General features: G+C 45.2%; 1 protein-coding gene across 1 annotated transcript in view; it reads right to left on the bottom strand.

Moving 5' to 3' along the window:
- Positions 1-847: 847 nt before the first annotated feature.
- RPH3A (rabphilin 3A) overlaps positions 848-20,302 on the bottom strand; it is a 112,258-nt gene continuing 92,803 nt past the window's right edge. The window contains exons 16-21 of the mRNA XM_064379802.1: positions 16,030-16,156; positions 13,890-13,946; positions 12,958-13,112; positions 7,797-7,878; positions 3,890-3,986; positions 848-3,101 (exon numbers count right to left, since the gene is read on the bottom strand). Of these exons, the coding sequence (XP_064235872.1) occupies positions 2,971-3,101; positions 3,890-3,986; positions 7,797-7,878; positions 12,958-13,112; positions 13,890-13,946; positions 16,030-16,156 (649 nt within the window). The 3' untranslated portion in view covers positions 848-2,970. The remainder of the gene's footprint in view (positions 3,102-3,889; positions 3,987-7,796; positions 7,879-12,957; positions 13,113-13,889; positions 13,947-16,029; positions 16,157-20,302) is intronic.

Raw genomic sequence — 20,302 nt, forward strand, 5'->3', positions numbered from 1 at the left:
AGGTCAGAAGTTTGAGACCAGCTTGGCCAACATGGTGAAACCTTCTCTCTACTAAAAATACAAAAATTAGCCAGGTGTGGTGGCAGGCACCTGTAATCCCAGCTACTCAGGAGACTGAGACAGGAGAATTACTTGAACCCAGGAGGTGGAGGTTGCGGTGAGCTGAGATGGCGCCACTGCACTCCAGCCTGAGCATCAGAGGGAGACTCCATCTCAAAAAAAAAAAATTCTTCTGGAAACTTAGTTATTCAGTTCACCTTCAGAACTATTGGGAATCTCCAGTGAGAGACTCATTATAGGTTGGAAGGTGCTAGAATGCAAGGGAGGCATTTGATGGCCCATGCTCATCAATCAGTTAAGAACACTGTTCTCTGGGAGTCCAACAATCCATCTCCTTTCCTGTATTGCCTTTGTGAAGCTTGGACATGGCATTTTCTTCTCTAGGCCTTGGTTTCTTCATCTGCCTAAAATGTGAGTTGATTGAACTAGGTGCTGGCTCGATTTTATGTCCTTTTTTAGCTTTGACAATGTCTGATTCTGCAATGACTTGGGACTTTTCCCAGGTCTTGTAGCAGGAGGAGGAGGATGAAGATGTTGCCTTTCTGTTTGGTGGGCACCAGCAAAAAGTATTCTTCTAAAAGGGTTTGGAGTCAGCCAAGTTACCTTAAGCCCACCTGCCCAAGAAAAAATCCACCAGAAAGCAAACTCCTCGTGCACAGAGAACACATCTGTCTCCAGTGCCTGGAACATAGTAGATGCTCATTAAATACTCACTATCAGAGTAGCATATGTCCTGGTGGGGAGGAAGACTTTGCCGAAACCAGAAAGGAAAAATGCAGACCACTCATTTTCCTGGATGTTCCTACTTTATTTTTGGCTACATCACCACAAAGAAAGATGCTGGGTGGTTGTGCATGCACCAGAGGAAGTGAGTGTATTCTAGGAGGGGAGGCGGTTACATTTGTTGGGGAGAGCGTGCACCCAGACAAGGGGCACTGTGAGCTTGCTGCATGCTGATTCCAGCGCCTACACCAGCATCAGGCTTGGGCGACACAGCCAGCATGCTGTCTCCTAAGGGGAAACTGTGGGAGGGAGGTGGGCTGAGGGTAGGTGCCACCAGGGACTAATGGGGAAAGACAGGGTCAAAAGGAATGATGGTGGCCAGGAAGCTGTTGGCCACTTTGGGGAAGACGAAGAGCTTGATGTTTAGAAAATGGTTATTCAAGGCAAGAAATGAGTCCTTCCATGAATTGTGCAGGGAGCCGAGGGTGGAGGGCATTGAAAAGTTAAGAGATGTGATTTGGGGGAAAGTGAGAGCTTGAGTATCTGTCTGATGCTTCTGTAGAGAATGTTGAGGGGTTGGGATGACTTGGGGTGGTTTTCATGAGGGAAGACTTCATCAAAATTGGGAAAATCAAACCTTTCTCACAGGGCACTGAAGACCACCTGACCTCAACCTCAAATTTGTAATGTTTGCTCACATTGCCTTTTACCCCTTTTTAAGATAATTTTTTAGTTAGTAAAAGATTGATGATGAACCCAAAGCCTCTGACATCAGAGCCCGTCACTCTACTGTTTCATAGCCATGATGTTATTTGATTGTCCCAGGAAGCTCAGTAAAGAGAGTGAAGGGGACAGAGAGACAGATGAAGAGAGAGAGACTGGAGGTGGTTCTGAGTAAGAGAGAGGATGCAAGAGAGTCAATGAAATGGAGTTAAAGGGCATGGGTGGGGGGCATAGTGTGTTCATTTACCTAAGAGCAGAGAAAGGAGAAAGGCTGGGGGCTTTGGATGAGGCTCCTTCAGACCCATATGCCCTGGTCTTCTAAATGCCTCCTGTGCCCACCTGGGGAGCTCGTGGATGAGAGAGCCCCTCTACGGGCATCTACACAGCTCGAGGGATGCTGCCGTGCACCCAGGGCAGTGCCAGCCACTGGCCCAAGGCCTGGGAATGCCTGGCTCTGCCAACAGGAAAAGTGGGTCACTTAAGAAGCATGGACCCAAGTGCAACCTCAGGTTTAGGCCAGTTTCTCAGTTTCCTGGTCAGGCTGGTGGCAGGAGGTGAAGAGGTTAGGCTGGGTTAAGATATACCTTTTTGCTGTTGTTTTTGCTGTGTTACTGCTTGAGAGAGAGAAAAAGGCAAAGGGGAGAGAGGCAGGGAGAGAAAGAAGAGGGGAGAGGCTGAGAAAGGGAGAATCTACTGTGATGAAAGTTAGGGAAAGAAGAGGGAGGAGGAGAAAAGGTGACAAAGGAAGGGTTTTTTGCTGTTGTTTGTTTTTGTTTTGCTAGGAAGCACGCAGGTGACATTCGGAAAGAGGAGAGTGTCCAAGCCCCTTGGTGAATTCTGTGCCTTTGTGTCTTGGTGCACTTGGAACCCGGTGCACCGGCCCGGTACGGGGTCGGGGGGGTGTTCCTGAACACAGTGGTCTGTTTTCCTGGCAATCAGGGTGTGTGTCTCAGGGGGCAGTGGGAGCCTGGAGCCTCTGTTTCTGACCCAATGCTTGTCCTCACAGCATTGTCCGGGTCTTCTGACAACCGAGGGTACACAGAGACACAACACAGGGAATGAAAGGGTGTGTGTGTGTGTGTGTGTGTGTGTGTGTGTGTGTTTTCAAGGCCAGGAGCGTCTAAGAACAGTCCTAAATGATGAACCTTTGTAATCTACCCAAACTGAGGGGTTATTAAATGAGCAACCTCTTTGTAAACATCTCCCCATCCCCATCTCCACTGCTCCATCCCAGGGACCAGAGAGGAGCTGTATTCAGAGCCCGCATCCCAGCATCAGGGAGGAGGGAGTCTTTGGCAGCAGTGCCCAACATGACGGGGGCTCAAAGGCAGGCTCAGGGAGAGCAGCAGGGGATGGGGGGAGGTAGGCATAGAGAAGAGAGACCAGGGTGCGGTGGGCAGCTGGGGCAGGCTTGGGGGGACCCGGGCATGGGGTGGGCATGGAGTTGGGGATCTGGGCACTAGCCTAATCGCTTGACACGTGGTTCTCATTCTGTAGCTGGTGCCAGCGCTCGATCTTCTTGTCTTTATTTTTCAGACACTCGTACCAGTGTTTTAAGCGCTCTCCCTTGGCCGAGATCCCCAGCTGGCAGCCTCCTGGAGGATAAATGGGAAGATAGAAGCAGGTGGTCAGAATAGAGGTCATTCTAGACCTAAATGTGTAGTTGGGGGAAAAAACTGCCACCATGCAGTGACTCCCAGCAACTTGGGATCCATTCTCTATAGAGAGTTGTTGTTATAACATTGTTGCTGTTGTTTTTATTACTACTGCTGGCCTTCTCTGCTTCAAGAACCTGCAATGGTTCCCCACTGTTGCACCGAGTCATAACTTCACTGTCTATTTTTAAAGACTTTCTACAAATCACCACTCTACTCACTGAAACTTATCTCCCATTATTTCTAGGAACTCGCCATCTATTTCCAAACAGTTTCATCATCCTGCTCAATCCTGTCTTTACCCCTTAGCTCAGGCTCTGCCCCTTGCCTAGGATCCCCACCCTCACTCCCACTTCATCTTTAATTGATTTTCTTCTTAATGATTTGGAGAGGGACTAAAAAATTAAAACCTTTATCCTGGACATGCAAATAAATTAAGAAGAATTATTTTGCACCCTGCTTTCTGCAGAGAACGCACATCTCTCCTATGATTTAATTACTCCACTAGAGGTGATTTGTTTAACAAATAACCAAGTTTTGTAAGCCCTTTCATATAAAGACATCCCAAAATCGGACCAAGGTCAGGACCATGGGTCTCAATTTAGCATTTGAACAATGTGGTTGCCAAAAGAAAAGGAGTGACCTAAACTCTACATGGCCCTGAATAAGGCTCTCCTGTTCTAGGGAGGACAGAGGAGGCCATTTTCTCTGGAGTTAGGAACACTCACCGATGTAATCATTGGACTTGCCGATGTCATAGTCCCAGACTGAGATGTCCAGTGACTTCTTTGCCAGGTCACTGTGTTTGATGTCATAGAAAAACTCCTGGACACAACAGAGGAAGACATATGAGTAAGAGCCCTCTGAGCCCTCAGCACTAGGAGCTAAGATGCCGAGTCCTAGGGGTCATGGGCCAAGGAGAAGTCTTTAAGCAGGTATTCTGGGAGCAAGGAGGTCTTCTGGCTCTGATCCTCTGCCCCAGGTTCAGTGATCCCCTTCCAACAAACATTCTGTGTAACAAAGCACTGTCATCCTCTTTTCAGTGAATTTTGCACTTGAAATTGGGAAGGCTGGTGAGGTTTTTCTAATAGAGCTCAAGTTTCCTTGTAGGCAAATGGCCATGAACTCAGTCCTTCCCCTCCAGTAGCTTCTGAAGGGGCATCTTCTTTTTTTATTGGTTAGGAATTAAAAGTAGTTGAACTGGCCGGGTGTGGTGGCTCACACCTGTAATCCCAGCACTTTAGGAGGCTGAGGTGGACAGATCATTTGAGGTCAGGAGTTTGAGACCAGCCTGACCAACATGGTGAAACCTCATCTCTACTGAAAATACAAAAATTAGCCGGGCATGGTGGTGGGCGCCTGTAATTGCAGCTACTGGGGAAGCTGGGGCAGGAGAGTCACTTGAACCCAGGAGGCGGAGGTTACAGCGAGCCGAGATCATGCCACTGCACTCCAGCCTGGGCCCACAGAGCAAGACTCTGTCATAAAAAAATAGAAATAAAAAATAAATAAAATAGTTGAAACAGACTGAGTACATATGTTCCCAGACAATCTGATTTTTTTAAAAATAGCTTTTCTGCCTAGTTATAAAATTCATTTATGTTCATTGTTAAAACAAGAAAGCCCCCCCAAATTACCTGTAATCCAACTACCTAAGAATAACCACTATCGACATTCCCCCACATGTGTTCACAGGGATGGATAAATTATTTTGTTAATTAAGTAATGCTGAATATACAGTATTGTCACTTCCTTTTTTCCATTTACAACTTTGGGCATAACCAACTTAGCATGTTCTCAAATATTTTTTCTACATCATCATTTAAAATGGCTACATTAATGGCTATGTGGCTATACCAAAATCTAATCCTTAACAGTTGGGTGTTTAGGTTAGTTCCAATTTTTCACTATCATCAAAACCACCATAAAAGTCACCCTTGTAGCAGCCAGGTGTGGTGGCTCATGCCTATAATCCCATCACTTTGAGATGCCAAAGTTGGGTAGATCTCTTGAGGCCTGGAGTTTGAGACCAGCCTGGCAAAGATAGTGAAACCCAGTCTCTACTACAAATGCAAAAAATTAGCCAGGCATGGTGGTGGACACCTGTAATCCCAGTTACTCAGGAGGCTGAGGCAGGAGAATTGTTTGAGCCCAGAAGATGGAGGTTGCAGTGGGCTGAGATTGCACCAACTGCACTCCAGCCTGGACAACAGAGCAAGATCCTGTCTCAAAAAAAAAAAAAAAAAAAAATCTCCCTTGAAGCTAAATCATTACATACATGTTTAAAAAGTCACCCTTGCAGATAAATCATTATGTACATCCATGAATATTTACTTAGAATAAATTCTGAGAAGTGAACGAGTTTGTAAAATTTTAAGATGGTGAATAGTGGCTACATTGTGATGCCATTTGTGAACCATAAGAAAGCTGGTTACACATATACTTGCTTTGCATATGTATAAACATCTCAAACATGGATAATATATTTGCTTCATAAGAAATGAAGCAGGTGCCAACAAGGCTGGGGTAGGAGGGGACTTTGATTGAACAGCCTCTTGTGCTTTCTGAATTTTGAAATATGTGACTGCACTACCTGTTCCCCAAATAAGTGGAATTTAACTTTTAACATTGGACAGTTTTGAAAGTGTTTTGACAAACTTTCCTTCAGAGGCTTGTTTTCTCTCCAGTAGTGTGTGCGTTTTCCCACATGCTCACTAACGCTGAGGGCCACCATTTAAAAATATTTTTGCATCCGTTTGTTATGCGATAGGGTGTCTGGTCTTGATTTATGGCTAATGAGTTTATTAGGATTTCATGTTTTGTGACTTGCTCAGATTCCAGGAGAGTGTAGGGCAGGACAGCTATAAATGGCTCCTTACTCAAAACCCATGACATGAATTAGGAAATCAGGGGTTCAGCTGAAAAAGGGGCCTGGGGAGGAAGGGCTGAACTGACTGGTCAGTGATGACTCTGAGCTCTGTTTGCACGGCACATTCCCTACGTGGGTGCATATGGGTGTATGTTTTTCATTTTTTTCTTTTTCTTTTCTTTTTTTTTTTTTTTTGAGACAGAGTTTCACTCTGTCACCAGGCCGGAGTGCATACAGTGGCACGATCTCAGTTCACTTCAACCTCCACCTCTAGGGTTCAAGCAATTCTCCTGCCTCAGCCTCCTGAGTAGCTGGGACTATAGGTGCACACCACCACACCCAGCTAATTTTTGTATTTTTGGTAAAGACAGGGTTTCACCATGTTGTCTAGGATGGTCTCGATCTCTTGACCTCGTGATCTGCCAGCCCCAGCCCCCAAAGTACTGGGATTACAGGCGTAAGCCACCATGCCCGGCCTTCTTCTTTTTTTTTTTTTCTAAAGTAAGCAATACTAAACCTATTGCACTGTAACTTCCCTTCCCCATTTTGCAATATGTGATGAAAATCAATATTAGCCAGCTCTGACCCAACATTGGATCTCAGGAGCAGGGAAGAGAAAGGAGATTAAGTGGGTAGAGCAGCACCCAGGGCTGCTCCAGGCAGGCATGGAGAGCAGAACATGGATTTATTCCTGCTCTGGGCATGGACAAGGCTCAGGGGTGTGGCTCTGGGCTCAGAGCTGGTATCTAATGGCACTTCTTTCTCTTTAGGTCTAGATCAGAACCATATATGTGGGTTAGATTAGAACTCATTTATTCTTCCACTCTTTCCTCCATTCAACCCTTCATTAATTTCACAGATATTTCTGGACTCCTAGTGTCTGACAGACTTGTCCACGGAGAATTGAAATCCAGATGGGCAGCATGAGCTGGGGGGATGCACAGAGTCTGAAAACATAGAGGAAGCACATCTGCAGGAGGAAATTCTTATGCTGAGTCTTGAGGGATGAGTAGGAGCTTTCTGGAGAGGAGGAGAGGGAGAGGACAGTCCAGGAAAAGGTGTGAAGAGACCTGCATGGAGGTGAGTGTGACGTGAGGAGGGGGTGTATGAGACAAGGCGGGGATGGAAGTGAATCTGAAAGGGCTTGATTGTCATGCTAAGAAATTCGAGAGCCATTGTTGAGTTCTTGAAGCAAGAAGGTGACAAATTCAGGTTTGCATTTTGCAAAGCTCACGCTTATGTGGTGAGGTGCCACACACAGAAAAATGACTCAGAAGTCTACTGCAACCATCCAGGGATGAAATGTCAGGCTCTGAGGCAAGACCGTAGCAGTGAGAATGGAGAGGAAGGAGCATATTCAATGGGTGTCTGAACAGTTTCAGCAGGACTTGATGCACTGATGAACACGAGGAGTGAAGGACAGAGCAGTGCCAATGGGGTGGATGGTAAAGAGCATCGCTATTCCTATTTATTCCCTCGAATTCCAGTATTAGAGGCCACTTGAGTTGGTGAAGACATTGGAGACAAGTTAGTTAAATCTCTTCCCAAACACTGCTTCCTCCCTATGACATTCCTCATCTGTGGGCTTTTGTCTTATGCTTGATTTCTTCCAGTGACAAGGAACTCATTCCTTCTTCTTTAGATAATTCAATCTGATCGATCACAGAAAGTTTTTTTTGACATGACTTACAACCTTCTAGTAGGAATTTGTGCCTCTCCAACACAGCAAATATCCCAGAGCATGACAAAGAATGGGGCAGCCTTACCTCATTAAATTCGGGATTCAAGGTTTTCTTTTTAATTTGAGTCTTGTGTTTGGCCTTCTTTCCCATGTCCGGTTTCAGCCAGCTGGGAGGAGACACAAGATGCTGTTACGGATGACGTTTAATGAGTAAGAACAGCCTCTTGACCCCAAAGCCTCCTTCTTTATCAGGACGAATTGATGAATACGTCAGAAAGGGAATCAACGTTGGCGATGACCAATGTGCATTAGAGCATCTGCTTGGTACCAGGCACTTGACTGGGCACCTTAGGTATGTTTAATCCTTACATGACTCTAGGCAGTAGAACCACAACCACTCAGTTTACAGACCCAGAAACTGAGATCCAGAGAGGTTGAGTGTGCCCTAGCTCACACAGCTGGCATTGAATCCAGATGTTGCATCTGGAGTCTGTGTTCTTAGTGTGCTCACTTTCTCCCCATAAATCAAATTGATGGCCATGGCTGGTGGTGCCTGACATTTTACCATCTATCCCACCTTAGGCTGCCCCCATTCCCTGGAGAGATGCTGGGTGTACGCACAGAAAGCGGGGGATGCCAATCTGATTATTGTTACTCCACTGCTCAAAACTATGCACTGGATTCTTTTTAAACCCAGGAGAGTTCAAAATCCTTCATGTGGCCTTAAGACCCTATGTGGTTGGGTTTCTGCTCCATCCCAGTCTAACCTTATGCCATCCTCCTCACCCCACTCCTTACTCCTCCTTTCCACCCAAGGGCCTTCGAGCAAACTGTTTCTGCCTATAGGGCTCTTTTCCAGCGAGGCCTAATGTCTGGCACATAGTAGATACTCATTTTCTGGGTGAGGCTGGATGTAGTGGCTCGTGCCTGTAATCTCTGCACTTTGGGAGGCTGAAGCGGGAGGTTCACTTGAGCCTAGGAGTTCCAGACCAGCCTGGGCAACATAGCGAGAGCCTGTCTCTATAAAAAATAACAAAAATTGACTGGGCACAGTAGTGCACGCCTGCAGTCCCAGGTACTCATGAGGATGAGGTAGAAGGGTCTCTTGAGCCCTGGAGTTTGCGGCTGCAGTGAGCTATGATCACACCACTGAACTATAGCCTGGGCAATAGAGCGAGACCCTGTCTCTTTAGAAAAAAAAGAGAGAACAAAACCGAAACCAAACCAAACAAAATATGTCCTGGGTGAGTAAACCCAGCCAGCTAAAAACTCCTAAGGGCTGGGACGTTTGGATTCTGATTCAGGTTGTCACCAGCTGGGCAACTTTAAATGTGAGCATAACTTTACTGTGCCTCCGTTTCTTGATCTGTAAAGAAGGTGAACATTTTACTCTCATCTACAGAACTGGTTTTGAGGATAATTTTTAAGAAGAGACAAAAATGAGGAATTAAAAGTTACCAAAGAGCTAAGCAAAAATAATGGGTAGTTCTGACTTTTAAAAAATCTTTATTTGGCCGGGCGGGGTGGCTCACACCTGTAATCCCAGCACTTTGGGAGGCCGAGCTGGGCGGATCATGAGGTCAGGAATTCAAGACCAGCCTGGCTGTAGGGCTGATGGCCCCACAGGGTTGTGGGGTGTTCCTTATGCTGTGCTGAGGCACAGGATTTGAGAAATAAAGAGATAGAACACAGAAGTACAAGGAAAATGCAGCTGGGCTTGGGGGGCCACACCACCTACGAGTGGAGTTAGGCGAGGCTTTGAATGTTCAGAAGCGGGAGTATTTATTGTGTATAGGTAAGGGGGCAGGGCAGTGAGTGAAATTATCTTTAAGGATAGTGATAGGGTCGTAAGCAATAAAACAAGGGGTCTACCTCCATTAGGTCACCTAGGCTAGGAGGTGGACTGTGCGCAGCAATGGGCCCATTCCCATTAAGGCAAGGGCCATGTGCAGTAAGGGGTCCACCCCCATTAGGTCACCTAGGCTAGGAGGTGGACTGTGTGCAGCAAGGGGCCCATTCCCATTAAGGCAAGGGCCATGTGCAGTAAGGGGTCCACCCCCATTAGGTCACGGAGGCTTGAAGGTGGGTCATGTGCAGTGAAGAGGGTGCAGTGTGCAATACGTCTATTTATGGGCAAACTACTTCTAAGAAGATTTATGGGGGGATGCTTTAAGTTACACAGTAGTGACAGAGCTGTTAGAGTTACCGCCACCTGCTGGCAGCTTCCAATGAGTTTTATGGGAAGATGCTTTTCAAGCAGCACAGTAGCAAGAGCTGATAAAGTTCATAGTCACCAAGGTAGAGTGCCAGTCTAAGGGCAGCCTTCCACAAGAACTGGAGCAAGGTCCTACAACTCCTTTATTGGGAAGAGTGGCTCTTGCCCCAAGCCTTCCATACAGTGGGTATCTTTACGATACTGAATGCTGCTGCCTGGGCCATGGATTCTTGTCCTGGTATAACTGTTTTTCCTTTAAATTATGCTCTGCACTGTATTTGCTCTAGGCATTCCTCTGATTATAAGCTGCTTATTTCTTAATTCATGATCTGTACTGTGTCCACTCTAGGCATTCCTCCGATTATGAACTAAGATATAATTATATATATATGTAAGGAAATATTTCTTAGGCACTTATACTATTAACTATTATATAATTATATAGAGAGGATTATATAAAGGAATTCTTCAAGCCCTAATTCTATAAACTAATATAAAATTATATAAAGGATTATATAAAAGGAAAAGCTGAATAGTAACACTATAAACTGAGATTTTTTAAAGCCCTAACCATGCCAGGGCTCTGCTTAAGTCTCCTTCCTCAGTGCCTATATGGGGGGTTACCCACACCTGGCCAAGATGGTGAATCCCGTCTCTACTAAAAAAAGAAAAAAACACAAATATTAGCCAGGTGTGGTGGTGGGTGCCTGTAATCCTAGCTACTTGGGAGTCTGAGGCAGGAGAATCACTTGAACCCTGGAGGCAGAGGTTGCAGTGAGCTGAGATTGTGCCACTGCACTCTAGCCTGAGTAACAGAGCAAGGCTCTGTCTAAATAAATAAATAAATAAATAAAATTTATTTGATCAGAAACTGCTTAGTGGTCTCCCATTTCTTCTCCCATAACTGCAGTCAGCAGGACAGCTGCTTCACTGGTGACCACGGCAACTCTACTTCTTCTGGAAGGACTGGGTGGGTGGGGGAGGGGGTGGTAGAGAGAATTATTTAAGAAAACCAATCTGCACATGGCTGACTGCTAATGGAGTGCTGGACAGCACCCCTTGAGCTCATTCCCTCTCTTGGGTCATATGAGGAAATAAAACTAAATTACTCTTAGAAACCAAACTTGTCCCAAACATGTGTGGTTTTTGTTAACTAAATCTTCATTCAAAGGAAACCTGACAGACAGCCCACATGAATCTGTTCTTTGGCTGTGGACTCAAGGGAAGTATTGTTTTCTGTTATCAGAGGCAGTGGAGGTGGGGGGAATGTCTCCCAGCTGGAGAGAATATTAGTAAATACTCTTTGCCATGAGTAATAACAGTGATGGTGGTTATTTATAACCATAATGACATGTATTTATTGAGCATTTACTATGTACCAGACCCCTTGGAAATGCACCTCTCAGCCTGCATTCTCCAATTCAGGGGGTGAAACTGATGGACAAGCTACTGGACTCTGCATTCATGATGTTCTTGCTGAAGCCATGCTTCCCACAAGCTGTTCTTAGCCAATAACTAACCCTGACAGGGACATTAGGCAGCCCCATTTTTGGGAAAGGCAGGACTCCTTTGATGGGTGTTTGTGTAGATTCTTTCTATTCAAATGTCCTTCCTTCTCTGCTCCAGCAGGATCACACCTTAGCAAGGTCTGCTGTCTCTGTGGGTCCCCTCTGGATTCTTCCTTACCTCCTCTACAGGCATTTTCTCCAACAAATCTCTCACACATCTTATCTTCTCTTGGTGTTTCCTTCTTGGAGCACCTGAACTCATACACAGTATTACTCTTTCCATTTTGCAGATGAGGACATTGAAGACTAGAGATGTTAAGTCATAAGCCCCTGGTCACACAGCTAGAGCATACCGGAGACTCCATGCTCCAAGAGATCCATATTCACAGAAACATACATGTCGCTGCCCCAAGGTCAGCAGAATTCTACTGAGGTGCTAAACATTTTTGTCCCAGGCTCGATTCTGGTTGCTTTCTATGTGCCATCTCATTTGAGCCCTAAGCCTGCTCTTGGAGATAAGAGGAACTCTTGTTTCCATTTTTCCAATGAAGAAACTGAGTGAGAAGCTAAATAGCTTGCTTACAGTCCACAGCTAGCAGCTGGCAGAGATGGGAGTTGGGCTTGATGTCTGACACAGTGGTGGCCATGAAATTGCACCTGTCAGACCTCCAGCTACAGGAAGCGTAACTGACGAAGGCCCCAGATGCAGTGCTTGGAAGTCCATGACATATTTGTGCCAAGGCCATGCTCCCAGCCAATGACTGGGCCTTGCAGGGATGCTAAGGTAGGCCCACTCCTACAAGACACAGGACACATCTGATGGCCAATTTTGGCTTGAGGACTCCCTGGAGGGCTTACTGAACTTGTATCTAGAATGCTTCTCTCCAACTTCCCTATCTATTCCCCTCATTCAGATCAGACTTGCATTGTAGTCTAACATCTCTCCCTTTCTCCTCTGACTCCCTCTAGACTTCCTGAAATGAGTATTTCCCCTGATAAACCCTTTGTCTACTTAATCCTATTTTGGCATCTTCTTCTCAGAGGATCTGGACTAACACAGATAAGAAAGTGTCTTTTATTCCCCATGATTGAGATTACTGGAATAGTCCCCAAATCTAAGGCATTTTTTTCTGAACATTTCCAGAATGAATCTGGAAAAAGCCAGATGGCCTCTTTGGTGGTGGAGGTCTGAGCAGTCTGAGGGGTGTGCAGCCAGCTCCTGGGAGCTACTAATGGGGCTACCACAACTAATCAGCATAGTTGTAGAGCCATCACCAGCCCCTGGAGAGGACAGAGTCACAAAGTTTTGCATGTGGGCAAGTGGCACAGCAGTCCAACTGCCTGAGACTCCAGACCCACATTCTTGCCAGTTCTAGGCATTTGTTTCACTGTGACTTTGGGTAGGTTCCTTGCCCTCTCTGGGTCTCAATGTACAATGATCTTGGGGAAATTCTCTGGTTCTCCTTTTCCAAGGATCCAGGACTCCTCTTGGGTCCACCCACGGCCCCAAGGCATTGACTTACAGCTTGACGAATGGGTCTGAGTAGCCATTGGCGTCCATGGCAGCCAGGTGCACGCAGCGTATGATGCCCACAATGAGGCCTCCCTGCTGTGTGCTGTACATGAGGGAGACCAGGATCTTGCCACGCTCTTCAATGTCACCAATACGCTCCACCTGCTGCATTGGGGGAAAAGGCAGTGTGGGCCTCGGAGGGGAGGGGTCTAGGCAATGTGGATGGTGAGCCTTAGGGAAAAGCCTCTGAAGGGCGGATGGAGCTCGGCCAGCTCTAGGGAGTCAGCACCAAGGACAGCAGATGGCCTCGCCTCCAAGGAGGAGACAGTGGTGAAAGCCAGGGGACCAGTCTCAGGCACGTGGGGACTAATGGCTTTACTTTGACTTAGACATGGATGAACTCTGACTGTGAGCACAGATTAAACTTGCTCCTGGTCACTGATTGACTTTGACTCTGACCCAGGACTGAGCCTTGACCCTAGCCCCAGCCAGATTCCTGCTTCTGATCTCAGACTCCCTTAATGCAACCAGTCTTCTCAAAGGATAGTCCCTGGGGTCATATGAGGGACCCAGGCAGAGAGCATGAAGGCTTAGTTCAGTTTCTGCCAGGCACACAGCTCAAAGAATGCATCCACTCCAAGAAAGGAGTGTGCCATTGCTCTAGTCAGTAGAATTGTCAACAGAGCTTCTGACCACAAGGCCAAAAACCTGGTGGGCGTCCTGGGTATGAGAGGAAGGGGTTGCCTGCTCCTCGGAGGCTTCAGGTGTGGAGAGGACATCCCTTGTCTCATGCTCAAACAACCTGGGCAAAAGGTCACTCTCAAGGCAAATCAACAGTGGGGTAGTTGCAAGAGAATGGGTGAGGAAGGGGCCAGGGAGGGAGAGAAGAGGAAGATGCTATCCTAGCCCTGACTGTGGCTTCAATTCCTGCTCAGTGCTTACCTCCTCCTCATAAAGGGCCATGCCTCGGGCTGACCCAGTGGTCCCGGCGCGTTTCATCTTAAAAGAAGGAAACAAGTAAAAGATAACATTGTCTATGGAGCTCATCTTCCTACACAAGAAGGACCAGAACCCTCTCACACTTCCATGAGCATCCAGAGCCATGAGGGTGGATTCTTAAGCTACTGTGGCCCTCCTACTCTCCCTTTTAGCTAAAATTGATAAAACATAGCCACATGGCAAAGTATGTGAATGCATAACAACTTGTGATATAAATTCTGTTACAATTCCAATTTTACCAATGAGGATGCTGAAAGTCTGAGTGGCTAAGCCCCTTACCCAAAGTCACACAGCCAATAAGTGTTAGATCACTCCATACACAAACAGACAAGATTTCATTTTCTCTGGTTGAACTGGCTCAGGGATCTTGGGGTCTGACCCACCAGGCACGTTTTCCCTTCATGGCCCCTGGGGCCCTTTTGCTGAACTCTAAGTCTCTGGGAAACAGAGTTGGAAAACCATTGGTTAAATCCAACCTCCCCACTTTGGAGAGGAGGAAACCTGAGGTCCAGAGGGGAGGGGCCCCTGTCCTCAGTGGGACATAATGGGGGAAGTTGGTGGTGCAAGAGTTAAGGTTTAATGACAAAGAGCCAAAGAAGATGATCAGTAGCATTCTGTGACCGCTGCAGCCCTCTGGCTGTCCTGCGCCTCCATGTCTCCGGAGCTGGCTGTGTCCACCATAGCAAGATGGGCAGACCCAAAGGCTGATGGCCCAGCCAAGGGCCTGGCCAACTGAACTCATGGAGTTGGGGAAGGAAGCGAAGCCTGAAGAACCAGCTGTTACCAGGCAAAAGTCCAGAAGAAATGCCTCACTCCTAGGGCTGTCTTTAAGGATTTATTTTGAGCCTGGAATTTAGTGGAAATTCTTCCTTGCAATTTTCCTTGTTGGGCTTTGTTCCTTTGCCTGTGCTATAAAACCATGGTATGGCATGCAGATATTCCATCCTTGGGCTGGCCATCTGGTTGGAGGATGCTGCAGGATTTCCCCTCCTGTACCCCATAGCTTCCCTGTGGAGAGCAGTCTGGATGCCCAGAGAGACCAAGGGTGCTGGTGTTGTAGGAGAGCTGGGCTCTGGCTGGTGCCAAGACCTTGGAGACCTGCTCCCCTCTCTGGGCCCAAGTTGGCTGACAGGTAAGGCAAGGCAGCCTGAATTATCTCTAAAAATGTAGATTGCTGAGTCCTTCCCTACCCCACTAAAACAGAGTCCCCAGAGGAGACCCCCACAAATCTTAGTTTGTAAAGCTCTGGTTTTAAATTCTGAGGTGCAGCCCAATTGCAGAAACTCATTTTCATCCTTGTTATTTTCTCAAAGAGCAATAATCACAATCTGGCAACAACCATGACAGTTCTAATACTTCATATGTATTACCGCATTCAATCCTTAAAAGATCCTATGAGGTTAGCACTACAGTATCCCATTTTACAATAAGACATCTGAGACCCAGAGAAATTAAATAATTTGCCTCAGGTTATACCCTAAGTGGCAAAGCCAGGATTCACACCCGGAGAGTCTGACTGCACAGCCTACACTCTTAAACTCCAGGCTATGCTGCCTCCTGTTAACCTACATGGTGCTTTCTGACTTCCTGACTGACAGGTGAGTAAGGCAGTATTATTTCCTACACTAACAACTGTTCATTTATGAGTGCTTACTATGCACTAAGTTCTATTCCCATTATATTATTTTTTAAAACACAACCCTCCCAAGAGGCAGGTGCTGCTGGAACACCCACATCACAGACAAGAACACTGAGGCACGGAGTAGTTCAGTCCCTTGGCCAAGGCCATGGAGTAGCAAGTAGCAGGGCTGGCTCTGAACCCAGGAAGCCCATGCTGTCCTTCCAGTTTGGCCAAGGAGAACTCGTGTTTGAAGTGATTCTGACACAGGGTTTGTGAAAGGCAGAGAGAGGATGAAGCCTGAGGTTCTGAGCTGGAATCCTGACTCTCCTCTGCAGACCGCTGCAGTGCCTCTGCTACCCAATTGGGGGAAATTGGATCTATTTCCCCCAATTCAGACCTAGAGGAAGGCAGCTCGCCCAATCTCCCCTCCTCCCATCAGACTCTCAGTGGAAAATCACTCACAGGAATCACTCGCTCCAGGCAGATGTTGAAATTCTTCCTCTGGTTGGGCTTCAGTTTCTTGAGGGAGAATCTGGTCTCCCCAATAAATTCATTGTGGCCAAATTTGTCCTCATCACAAACAGAGATCCTGCCACCAACACAAGGGGGTGGAGAGAGAAACAGGATCAAATATTGAGCCCCTGCTGTGTGCCAGGAGCTGTAGCTGATGCTGGTAAGGAATGTGCAATGTACATGGAAATAATATGATTTCCTATTTATTTATCACTGGGCCAAGTACCTTTAATGTCTTCTTTATTGCAGTATAACTGACATGCAGTAAAGCACATAAATTTAGTTTACAGCTTGATGAATTTTTACATGTGTATATACCCATGTAATTCCCACCCAGGTCAAGATATAAAACGTTCTAGAGCCTGAAAGACCCTCAAGATCCTTTCCAGTCACTGCCTGTCTCAAAGATTGCCACTCTCTTGCCTCTGGCCACACAAAGTCATTTGTCTGGTTTTTGACCTTCATGTAAATGGAATCATACAGTATATACTCTTTTATGCTAGCTTCTTTTGCTCAAGATTATGTCTGTGAGATGAATCCACGCACAGTATAACTTACCCTTTCTATTGCTGCATAGTATTCCATTGTGTAAATATACCATAATAATTCTGCTGTTGACACAGGTTGTTTCTAGTTTTGAGCTATGAATAATGCTGCTATGGAACATTTATGTTCATGTCGTTTGGTATATACATGTGTATATTTTGATTGAGTATTTTCCCAAGAGTAGGGTTGCTGGCCATGAACTAGACATAAGCTTAGCTTCAATAGAAACTTTAAAATATTTTTCCAAGGAGGTTCCACCAATGATGCCACCACCAGCAGTTTAAAAAGGTCTGGTCACTCTCCATTGTCTTTGACTTCAATTATGTCAGTCTTTAATTTTAGCCTTTCTGGATGGGTCACAGTATGTAGCTGTAGTTTTAATTTACATTTCCCTGATAACTGAAAAGTTGAGCCCCTTTTCATATACTTTATGGCCAATTGAGCATCCTCTTTTGCAAAGTCAAGGTAGGAACTTTTCTCATTTAATTTTTCCTCCTCCAAAACCTCTGCATTTACCATTTGGAGAAGAGACTGGGCCCCAGAAAGATTAAATAATTTTTCCCTAATAAGAGGCAGAACAAGGGTTTGAATCCAGGTCTCCCTGAATCCTAGTAATATATTGTCTTTTGTTATCTACCCTACACAGTATTGAGTATTAGCGGCACAAAAAGGGCAGGTTATAAGAAATGTTCCTTAGGACAAGTCTCTAACCCCCAGGCCACAGACCAGTCCCAGTCTGTGGCCTGTTAGGAGCCCAGCTGCACAGCAGGAGGTGAGCAGCGGGTGAGCAAGCATTACCACTTGAGCTCTGCCTCCTGTCAGATCAGCAGCAGCATTAGATTCTTATAGGATCATGAACCCTGTTGTGAACTCCACGTGTGAGGGATCTAGTTTATACACTCCTTATGAGAATCTAATACCTGATGATTCGAGGTGAACAGTTTCATCCTATAACCATCCTTCTCCCTACCCCACTCCATGGAAAAACTGTCTTCCACAAAACTGGTCTTTGGTGTCGAAAAGATTGCGAACTGCTGCCTAAGGAGACCAAAAGGACCAGTCATGGCACGAAAATTTATCCTGACATATACTAAGAGAGGAAAGGACTTATTTTTTAATTTTTATTTTTGTAGTTGCATTACATTATTTTTATTGTACTTTAAGTTCTGGGATACATATGCAGATCTTGCTGGATTGTTGCATAGGTACACACATGCCATGGTGGTTTGCTGTCTCCATCCTCCCATCACCTACATCAGGCATTTCTCCCAGTGTTATCCCTCCCCAACCTCGCCTCCCCCTGCCGTCCCTCCCTTAGCCCCCCACCCATCAACATACCCCAGTGTGTGATGTTCCCTTCCCTGTGCCTATGTGTTCTCATTGTTCAGCACCTGCCTATGAGTGAGAACATGTGGTGTTTGGTTTTCTGTTCTTGTATCAGTTCGCTGAAAATGATGGTTACCAGATTCATCCATGTCCCTACAAAGGACAAGAACTCATCGTTTTTTATGGCTGCATAGTATTCCATGGTGTATATGTGCCACATTTTCCCTGTCCAGTCTATCATTGATGGGCATTTGGGTTGGTTCCAGGTCTTTGCTATTGTAAACTGTGCTGCAATGAACATATGTGCGCATGTGTCTTTATAATAGAACAATTTATAATCCTTTGGGTATATACCCAGTAATGGGATTGCTGGGTCAAATGGAGTTTCTATTTCTAGGTCCTTGAGGAATCGCCACACTGTTTTCCACAATGGTTGAACTAATTTACACTCCCACCAACAGTGTAAAAGTGTTCCTATTTCTCCACATCCTCTCCAGCATCTGTTGTCTCCAGATTTTTTAACGATCGCCATTCTAACTGGCGTGAGATGGTATCTCGATGTAGTTTTGATTTGCATTTCTCTAATGACCAGTGATGATGAGCATTTTTTCATATGTTTGTTGGCCTCACATATGTCTCCTTTTGAATAGTGTCTGTTCATATCCTTCACCCACTTTTGAATGGGGTTGTTTGTTTTTTTTCTTGTAAATCTGCTTTAGTTTTTTGTAGATTCTGGATGTTAGCCCTTTGTCAGATGGATAGATTGCAAAAATTTTTTCCCATTCTGTTGGTTACTGGTTCACTCTAATGATTGTTTCTTTTGCTGTGCAGAAACTCTTAAGTTTAATTAGATCCCATTTGTCTATTTTGGCTTTTGTTGCCAATGCTTTTGGTATTTTAGTTATGCAGTCCTTGCCTATGCCTATGTCCTGAATGGTTTTGCCTAGGTTTTCTTCTAGGGTTTTTATGGTGTTAGTTCTTATGTTGAAATCTTTAATCCATCTGGAGTTAATTTTAGTGTAAGGTGTAAGGAAGTGGTCCAGTTTCTGCTTTCTGAACATGGCTAGCCAGTTTTCCCAATACCATTTATTAAACAGGGAATCGGAAAGGACTTATTGTCCTCCCATGGCACGGAAGGCATTCTTGGGGGACAGGAAGGGACTGTAAAGGTACTGCACCCCTTGGCCACCAACATTAATTGAACAAATGTTCAAAGTCCTGGAGGGGCCAGACACCCTCATAGCTGAGTCCTGCACTACACAAAACTGGAGAAAGAAGTTGTCTGGACTGAGCTGCTTGGGGTGTAAATGATATCATCCTCCTGCAGGGCAATGCATCTCCAAAGACGTAAAAGAATTTTACAGGGTCACTTTTTTTGACCCTGTAACACCACTTACAGGAATTTACCTCAAAGATATTATAAGGCAAGTTCAAAAATATTTAACTACAATGGGTCAAAAAAATAGTTAGAAAGAATAAATGAGATCTAGTATTTGATAGCACAACAGGATGACTATAGTCAATAGTAATTTAGTGGAACATTTAAAAATATTGAAGAGTATAATTTGATTGTTTATAACACAAGAGATAAATGTTTGAGGTGATAAAACCGCATTTATCCTGATGTGATTGTTACACACTGTATGCCTATGTCAAATTATTAGATACCTCATGAATATCAATGCAAAAAATTAAAAATATATTTCATGACAAAGATGTTTGTCACAGTATTGTTTATAACTATGAAAAAAGTGGAAATAACAAATACTCTACAATGGAGGTACTGCTCAAGAAAATTATGAAATTACCATAAAATGTAATCGTATACATTAAAGACAATGTTGTACTTAGTCATCAGGGAAATGTGAAACCACAATGCAACACCAGTGCACACCTACCAGAATGACCAAAATGAAAAAGTGTTGATGAGGCTGTGAAGCAACTGGAACTCCCATACATGGCTGATGGGAGTGCACACTGGCACAGCCACTCTGGAAAACTGGCAGTTTCTGCTAAAGCTGGACATACCCATATTTTATGGCTCAATCATTACACTTCTAGGTATATATGCAACAGAAATGAGTGTACCTGTGCACATAGAAACAGCTACTAGAATGTTCCTAGCAGCACTATCTGTAACAGCCCCAAACCAGACATCACCCAAATACATCAACAGTAAACTGGGTAAATAAAACTGTGTTATATTCATGCAAGAAAATTCTAAACAGCAATGAGAATGACCTATAACTACACACAATTTGGATGAATACACACACAGAATGTCAAATGAAAGAATGTAGACACAAAAGAGCCACACAATACATTTTCATTTATGTAAAGTATAAAAACA

This window comes from Aotus nancymaae, unplaced genomic scaffold (assembly GCF_030222135.1).
Source record: "Aotus nancymaae isolate 86718 unplaced genomic scaffold, 86718_ANA_hifiasm-v0.15.2.pri h1tg000021l, whole genome shotgun sequence".
Lineage (NCBI taxonomy): Eukaryota > Metazoa > Chordata > Mammalia > Primates > Aotidae > Aotus > Aotus nancymaae.